This window comes from Morchella importuna (genome assembly GCF_003444635.1).
Source record: "Morchella importuna strain M04M26 chromosome Unknown Morimp01GS032, whole genome shotgun sequence".
In the NCBI taxonomy this organism is placed as follows: Eukaryota; Fungi; Ascomycota; class Pezizomycetes; order Pezizales; family Morchellaceae; genus Morchella; species Morchella importuna.
Genome location: NW_025763429.1, coordinates 449,573 through 458,358, shown reverse-complemented (window position 1 = coordinate 458,358; position 8,786 = coordinate 449,573). Strand labels below are relative to the sequence as shown.

The following is an 8,786-nucleotide window of genomic DNA, read 5'->3' as shown; positions in this document are numbered from 1 at the left end:
ATGAAGTTCCAAACTCTCGTTCTTGTTGCGCTTTCTGCATTGGTGTCAACAGTGTTCGCCATCCCTACTCCGGATTGTAACGTCTGCGCAAACAGCTGTACCGTACAGTGCGCTGCACAGGCACCACGATCATGCTTCTGCCCACAGGTCTGTGGTAAGTGAATGGGAAATATCATATCACGCTGCTACCTGAGACTAACCTTTCCTTCAACCAGATCCTGAGTACTCCACATGTACCACCCGCCGGTCACTCCTAGGAGAACGTGAAGCTACACCAGCACCAGCACCAGCACCGGCCACTAATCCCTGTGGATGCTACAACGACTGCACCTTCTACGGTTGCGGTGACGATGTTGCGCCAGAGGACTGTATCTGTACTAAGGAATGCGGTCAGCAACCACGCTTTACTAGATCTTATTGAGGTTTCATACTAACAGAGCCAGATCTCAAATACGCTTGTGATGCCACTCCAACCGAGACGATCGAGGCAAGACAGGTTACATGCGGACCCTGCACCAACGCCTGTAAAATCAATTGCCCGACATGCATTTGCCCTGAATACTGTGGTATGTGTCCCAAAGCAAAAATGGTCGTATCGCGTTATAATAAACTAACATCTACCTCTTAACAAATAGACCCCGCCTATGAGTGCCCGGCCACTGAATAAAGATGCTATTGGTCTCTGATAACCGAAATTTCTGTTATGCGGCTAAGCATGTAACTACATGTAAAATCTGGAATCTCTTAGCATTCTAAATAATAAACATAAATATATATATATATGGAATTGCCGGAAGAGGCACAGACCAAGACTATTACTCTACCCGTGATTATCTGTGTGTATAAACGACACCGTTTGTGACAAGGTCAAGGCCCAATCGATCTTATAATTCTATGGGTGTCTCCTCAAAAGAGGCTTGGCAAACTCGAGTGAGTAACCGTGAGCCAAGAGCCTCGAAACGAAATCTCGATCGCGCGAGGCGACTCGTATAACACTACACCTGCAAGGCCCGGCTTCGTTTGATCGTTGCACACTGTTTTGTAGGGGATTGGAGACAGTAGGTAGCAAAATCATAACCTGTAGTAGCGAGTTCGAAAGGCTCTCCTTCGTTGCATATTTGGAGCAATCAGCTAATAGCAGCCGTCATTTGAGAGAAGATTAAGTAGGTAACTGTAGGCTCAGGTTGGTAATATATCATACTCGAATCATGTATTGATGAGGGATGATGATCTACGAATTCTAGCTAATCCAATTGCTTATTTATGCTACGTTTCCGTTCCGCTTGACCACCTAGCTATTCCCAATCCTTCCATCTCGCTTATTTTTCAAGATGTGGCTTTCCTAGCGCCACGCGCCACAACTGTTGGCTGCACGGAGAACTTTGATAGTATATCGTGGACTAGCTTGGCGAATAATATTAGTGTGTCATTCGGAGCAGTACATGGCAAAAGCTGTGTAGAATCGAACGGTCAAGATTGTTCTGGTTTATTGTGCCAAACGCAATCACACTTAGTATTGATCTCATTACTGTGTAAGCATAGTTATAGAATTTCTTATGATTGATCAACGACTTCTACATGTAGGGTTTCAAACTAGTACTCTGAAAACATACATGGACGCCTCATGTACTGTGAATAACAGTTGCCACATTGATTGTGGTATAGTTTCAGCCCCTAATTTAATCGATATGGTGATTCCGAGGTTTCAGTGTCTAGGGCGAAGAATTTGACAAGAGCCATTCACGATCACTGGGGAATGTGAGGGATTCTCATCCTGGGGATTTTCTTTCACGGAGGTGTTCTGCGAGGATCCATCTGCCGGTCTTTGGTAGTGTTGAGGGTTTTGAGAAGGAGGAATTAAGTTTGCATTATCGTGTATATTACCGGGAAACAGAGAATTACTCTCTGGTGGAGTTTGTTTTGCGGGGCTGTTCTGCGATGTTCCGTCCCTGCGTCTTTGTTGGTCTTGGTGATTTTGGGAGCGTACTTTAGGAGGAACTGGGTTCGAGGAGCTGCGTATATTTCTGAGCGGCAAAGAGTTTCTGCGATGGATGGCAGGAGACTTTCTAAGGTTAGAAAGCGGACGAAGAGGTGATGGTCCTCGCACGCTTGGTACATTGCGTTTTTGGGTTGGCATATAGTTCTTTGATTTCTCCTCTCGTGGAGCAAAACCCCCTACCTGCCTTCGAGGAAGGAGTGGAGCGGATGGCAAAAAGGTTTTGGGGCCGCTACCAGAGTGGAGTGGATATGTGTCAACCGAAACATACGGAAAGTTTGGGTCTTGAATACCCCCGGGGGGTATTCCTAGTAAAGGCGGCGGTAATTGTAGCTCAGAGGTAGGTATTTGCTGAGTTACAGTGTTTCTAACTTGTTGGCCCATGTCCGGGGGACTAGGCGGTGCTAGATTAAGCGTAGGAAAGATGGGGTTTATGTGGTCCGTGATAGGATTCGTGTGAACAATGTTCTACGGGAAGAACATATTAGTAAGGATTCGAAAATCTGTTAGATTCAGGTCTTACAGGAGCGTTATTAATTTCCACAAATGGTTGTTGGTCTAGTTTTGGATTGATCCCGTCTAATATGGCAACAATATCGTGTTCGGTGTTTGTGTAGGGGCGATTGGAGTGGGGAGGGCTCCGCAATACCTAGGAGAATGTAGTGTTAGTCTTCCTAATGCTTATTTGCGACAAGTTCTTGCGGAAGTGTGGGTGGGTGGCCAAAATCTTACAGGGCGATTTTCAATGAATTGACCTAGCGAGTTCACACAGGCGGACCTCAAAAGTGGACGTTGTACAGACATATGACCGTCTAGCATAGCTCTTGCACGATCTTCTGCCGTCCCATGAGTAAGAATATCAATGAAACAACGTAATCCTGTAGCCTCAGTAACCAGTCCAACTCTATCCTGTATCAGATCTCTAATCCTGGCATGGCACAACAAGAGGACTGCATCCCTCCCAGATATCTCTTGCTCCAACATTCGAATCGTTTTGTCTTTTCGGACCAACTCCTCGTACAATTCCAATCGTATCCGCAAAGAGGCCGATTCTTGCTCCTTTTCCATTATCCCTCTCTTTAATTTCTCGGTAATTGCTTCATGTTCTTTATCCAGTATCCCTCTCTTTAATTTCTCGATAATTGCTTCATGTTCTTTATCTAGCATATCTCTTTTTAATTTCTCGATAATAGCTTCATGTTCGACTGCTTTTCCGATTGTTGGAGATTTATGGGGTTTTTGCTTTGTAGAAATATGTTCCGTTTTTTCTTTCTTAGGAGTTGCCGGTTGCAAATCGGGGCTTTGTTGGGCCCAAGAAACTTTCTTTGGATTCAATACCTTCTGTACTAGAGATTCAACGGTTACCTGCGTGTTCGAGGGATCCCCCACTTCTGCTTGTGGGTGACACTGCTTTTGTACTCGCTGCGTTTTTCCCCCGGTTGGGGTATCGATACTGGATTTGGTTTGGTTTTCTTTTGTGCGCAATGTGTTTTCATGTTTCGATCGATTTTCAAAGAGTGCCATGTAGTGTTCTGATTCTTGCCGCTGTTCTTTTGAGGGCGTTCTATGCGTCTTTGTGATGACATCTTCTGCACCCGCAGTACTTAACTGTCGCTGAAATGTATTGTCTGGCGGCTTGGCTCCTTCGGAGCCTGTAACGTTGTATCGAACTAGCTCGGGGGAGATTGGGGTTATAGATTTCTTTACTAGGGGAGGCCAGCTCCAGGCATTCTTCTCAGGTCCTTTTTCCCTTTTTCCTTCACTATTTAGAGTTGCCGCGTATGTATTGGTTAGCGGATTGACTTCTCTCGCGTCTGTGCCTTTGTCTTGAACAGCTGGTTTGGGGGAAGTCGGGGTTGTAGATTTCTTTACTGAAGGCCAGCCCCAGAGATGCTTCTCAGGCCTTATTCTGTCTCTCCCTTCGCTCTTTGGAGCGGGGTATATAATATCTAGTAAGTCGACTTCTTTGGCTTCTGTATATGTAGGTTTGTATTGAACAGGCTCGGCGTGAATCGGCGTAGTGGATTTGACAGGCGGGGGGTACCCCGAGAGATTTATTTCAGGCGCTGTTTCCGTTTTTCCCTCGCCGTCTGTAGTAGATTTAGTTATACTTGAAAATATTTTGCAGCCCTCCGGTATTATAATAGATAATATTTGTGGTTTTTCTGCCTCCGGTTGCTTTATATTTTCAATAATTTGGTCTCGGACGCTTGGTACCTTCTTAGGTGCTTTAGTTTGTGTCACCTTTGCCCCTAATCTACGTCCTTCAGCTTCGTATTTTGAGATGATAGAAGCCCAATCCTTCTTTTCAAGAGCTTGTGAGTTTGTCTGCCTGGGGGGAACTTTTTGCCTCTCGGAATGCTTTTCTGAGCTTCGTACTTCAGACAAGGGCAACTTAGCTCCCCCAGACTCTAGTTATAGTGTATATTAGATTTGGAGCCGAGTAAGCTTGATACATAACGATCTTTCAAGTGACTTACCTTCAGTAACAGAGTCTGGAATACTTTCTTCAGTTATGTCATCCCTCAAAATTACATCCTTCGCTTCCTGCTTTACCTCAACTCTCAAAGATTTATTGGACCTTCCCTCCTCAAGTTTCTGTGTCGCCCCCAGCGACTTTAAGCTCTGTATTCTATTTTTTGGAGGCTTAGACTTATTAGAAAGCTTTGGATCCTCAGAAGGTTTAGACTTCTCCGAGAGCTTGGGAGTCTCAGAAGGCTTAGGTTCCTCCAAGAGCTTTGGGTTCTTAGAGGGCCTGGGTTTCTCCGAAACTTTGTGGTTCTCAGAAGGCTTGGAAGTCACATAAGGCCTGGTGTTCTCAGAAAGCTTTGTGTTTTCCCGAGGCTTTGGTTTCTCAGAAATAATTGAATTCCCAGAAGAATCAATATTCCGAGAAGGTTTAATATTCGCCAGGGACATGACCGCTTTTAAAGACTTGCCCTTAACCCTCCGTTTATCTGGCCTTTTTATCAACTTCCAATCCTTTTCAATAGGGTTTGAGTCCTCGAAGTCCGATAATCTCTCCCATTGCTCTAGCTCCCCTTCTTCCATTCGCGTTGAACGCGAGCCTGTCGGCGATTTCTTCAAATCACTCTCAGTTTCGTCACTTTTCTTAGGAAATAAGACTTGGCGAGGCTCAGTAAGAGGTGCGATAAAGACAGTATCAGGATCCCCCACCTTTACTGGTGCCCTTGCTGAGCACGGTAGTGATTCCCCTAAAGCCCCTTCATCTTTGTTCCTGAGCGGAGAGAGGGCTTTACCAAACCCATTAACATGTTGCTCTGGCGTAACCATCGTGTGAAATAACTCATGGCCCTTAAACCTAGGAGATCGTTTCCCGTTACATCTTGCGCCAAGGGGAGACGTATCAGGCATGTTATTCATTAATGACTGATTCTCTGTCCTGTCCCGAAATTCTACCGATGCCTGCTTCGTTTCTTTACGATGCCTTGTTGGTGTCGATACTTGCTTCCTTTCTTGGGAATATTTTGTTGGTGTTCTCTTGAGATATACCTCAGTTTTGTCATTTTTGGCTGAGATAAGACTTTTAGGACTCACGAGTGTAGTCGAGCAATCGGTAACGATTGCTGTGGTAGTACCCACGGCTGTTGAGACATTATGTTTCCCGTTTGTTCTTTCAGTCAGAGAATTTATACGCTGTTCCTCCTCCTGAGCATCTTCCTTTGGCCTTTCTACACCTAAGACCCTCTCTTCTTCCTGTTGTTTCGGAATAAGCTCTTTCTCTAGCTCATCCCAACGAGTGGAGAACGAATTGTCCACGCACTCTTTCTCTTCCGGCGACAGAACCTTCTCTCCTTTATTATTTATCACCAGATAATTATCTTTGCTTGAGCCAGAGACTTCGGCCCCTAAAGTATCTAGAGGCACAGAATTATTTTCACGCCCGGTTTTGTCGAAGTCATTCCATTCTACCGGCATGCGGGATCCCGCCGCGGCGGGACTGACCCCGTGTTTTCTATTTTTCTCAAACTTAGTAGACAATGCCGATATCATACTCACCTTTCGGGTATTTGATATCGGGTAAATGTCCGCCTTCGATATTTCTTTTGATATTTCTTCCGTCTCAGTAGGTTTTACACTACTCATTCCTGACCCTGAACGCTCAGCACCCGTCGTTGATAGAACCGTTGTATCGAAATGATCGGGCTTTCCGGTCTCAGGGACTTCGGTGCTCATTATAACCTTGTCAGGAATGCTTTTGGGGCGGGGAGGGATGGATAATTGGTCGGTCATCTTCGTAGTAGCTGGTTGACCTGACGTCTTCTCGTCTTTGTTTCTGATTACCGTCAAAATATGAGACGGCCCTACATATCCTGTCTCGCAGCTGAACTTTGCTTGATCGGCCTTTTTCTTTTCTGTCTCTTCGTCTTGTTTTTGGTCCGCGTCGAAAGTCGATTTTGATACTCCTGAATTATCTGCACTCGAAAGCGCCATTGTTTTGCTTAATTCTCTGGTGTTAACCTCTAGGGGGTTTCGTATACTCGACAAAAGGTTGTTTATTTCCAAATTCGCCGGTTTATGTATATCATTTATAAGGGTTCCAGAGATATTCTTTCTGATTTCTCTTCCCGCGTTTGGAGATGGAATTTCGGAATGAACCTGAATTTCTTCGCCATTGTACTCCTCGATTTCTTTGGCCACAGGTTCGCTAGTTGCAAGATGCTTGAAACCCCCTTTCCGTCCTTTCTTCTTAGTCTTCCTTTTTGTCTTGATGTCCTGTAAGAGGGCGTCCAAGCCATTCAGAAACCCTTCTATCTCCTCCCACATCTCTGGGAGTTGATTTAGTACACTCGCTGGTCCGTGCTCATTAAAACAGAGAATAAATTTCGTGGGCGCCAAGAGCGTAGTGGTAGTTAGAGCAGCCCAAAGGTATCCGACACAAATTAAATTCCACTTGACGTAAGGGACAAACTTGGAATTGTACCAAAAGTTCAGAATTTCTCTGCTTTTGGGGTTTCGACAGTCCCCCACCTGCTGGAGTAGAAACCTTCGTACTGATTGCCTATCCTTGATACCCATGACGGGAACAACTTCATTATTCTCAACATTATATCGAAACAGAAGGTCGATTTGGTGATCAATACAGAGAGATATCGTAGAGATGGCGCGCCCTATGTGATTCAGAGCGCGGTTGCCACCCTCCTGGATAAAGCGATCAAGACGAATCTCTACAAAGTCTGCCGCATATGAAAAACAAGTGATAGCATCTTCTAACTTGATATCTAGGGAGTGACGAAACCGAAAATTATTGAGTTGTTGTTTCCATCCGCTTAGGGAGAGGGTGGAGCCCAGGGCAAGAGAAGCATTTCCACAAGAGCTCAGATATGGCCATGTGCGCGAGCCTAGAAAGACGTCATCCTCAAGACTCGTATTATACAGAAATATATCCAGCCATTCCTCAAGCCACTGAGCAGCTTTGTGATTGCCACTAACATTCACAGCTTCTTGTATTCCTAACTCTACCATTTGGACGATTTCTCCACACTGTGAACTTTCGATATGTCGCTGAGAGTCACCATTCTCCCACTCTATCTGCGTAATCCAAGACTGCCATTTAGCCTGTATTTCCCACTTAACGATCAATTCCTGCTCTTGTTCCGTATAGTTCGCCCACAGATCGGAATACGGAGGCTGGCAGATAACATCGTACATCGCTCCAAAGGACAAATCAAATATGTCGGATAATTGCATTCTCTTCTTCTCGGTAGCTGGTAGCTTAAGCGACTCAAAGTAATAATCACATCCTTGAACATGTAAAAGGTGAAGTTTACTAGCTTTGTCCATTCGGGAATAAAATTGACGGGGCAGGATACTTCTTGCCCAGTTATCGTTGTGACATTCACCAGTTCTTGAGTATCGATACCATTGATTGATGAGATATGTGGGTTCTAAATATTTCTCAACTTCCGGTCGAGGTTTGGGACAACTGGGTTCATTCGGAATGGTCATATTCGCTCTGTTATGGTAAGTAGATGACATTATCAGAGAGAGTATTTGACAGCATTTCATACGATATGATCTTGATACCCTAACTCTGGGACAAAGAAATTTGGCTTGATGGTAGCTATAGCTATAGTATAGAGCCTCCTATGCGAATTGTTCAAATAAGAGATTTGGAACGAGCAACTCTAAGCTCGGTATCGATGATATAGTGATTTGAAAAAAATACCTCAATGACCGAGAGGAGAATAATGCGTTCGCGTTTTGAGACCCGGAAGTGGCTATGGGTGGACTTGGGGCTGAGAGTTACGTTACATCTGTTAATCTTGTTCTGCGTAAGTTGCGGTGAACAAATACCTGCCAGATTTACATATAATTATAGAAAGGAAATATAATACAAGGATTCAATGACTTCTCTATGATTTTGTTTCCATAATGAATCGGATAACGTACTAGAGTCTCGTCATTAAACGAATACATGTATTTTTGTTCCCCGTAAAGAAAATATAAAAAGTGATTACATAGCCGTGATGATATTGCGTTAATCAATGTCCCCGGATGTAGCACTTCTTATCTGGACCCCTGTTACTCTCCGGATTTTCGTGCGGCCTGCAGCTGGGCCGTTCAAATACATGTATCTTAGACCTGTTCATATGCATACCAGGTACTAGGTGTTGCGATTGTATACTAGAATATGTTTTACATGTTATATTTAATTGCATGTAATTGCGGTATCTAGAGAGATGAGATGAGGTGAGTTCAAACCATATTGGAGAAACCATAATACATAAATACGTCCGTTAAAAATGAAAACAGATCTCTTTCCTAA

At 44.4% G+C, this 8,786-nt stretch overlaps 2 protein-coding genes across 2 annotated transcripts; one reads left to right on the top strand and one right to left on the bottom strand.

Moving 5' to 3' along the window:
- Positions 1-667, top strand: LAJ45_08915 (uncharacterized protein; the record flags this gene model as incomplete). Its single annotated transcript, XM_046118463.1, has 4 exons — positions 1-154; positions 216-389; positions 444-566; positions 636-667. 4 exons carry the CDS (start codon positions 1-3, stop codon positions 665-667), a joined length of 483 nt encoding a protein of 160 aa, XP_045968419.1.
- A 1,038-nt stretch (positions 668-1,705) lies between these two features.
- LAJ45_08914 (uncharacterized protein) lies at positions 1,706-7,801 on the bottom strand (the record flags this gene model as incomplete). The annotated part of the gene is made up of 4 exons (XM_046118462.1): positions 1,706-2,464; positions 2,520-2,645; positions 2,729-4,407; positions 4,477-7,801. The coding sequence occupies 4 exons, from the start codon at positions 7,799-7,801 to the stop codon at positions 1,706-1,708; spliced, it is 5,889 nt and encodes a 1,962-aa protein (XP_045968418.1).
- Between the last annotated feature and the right edge of the window lie 985 nt (positions 7,802-8,786).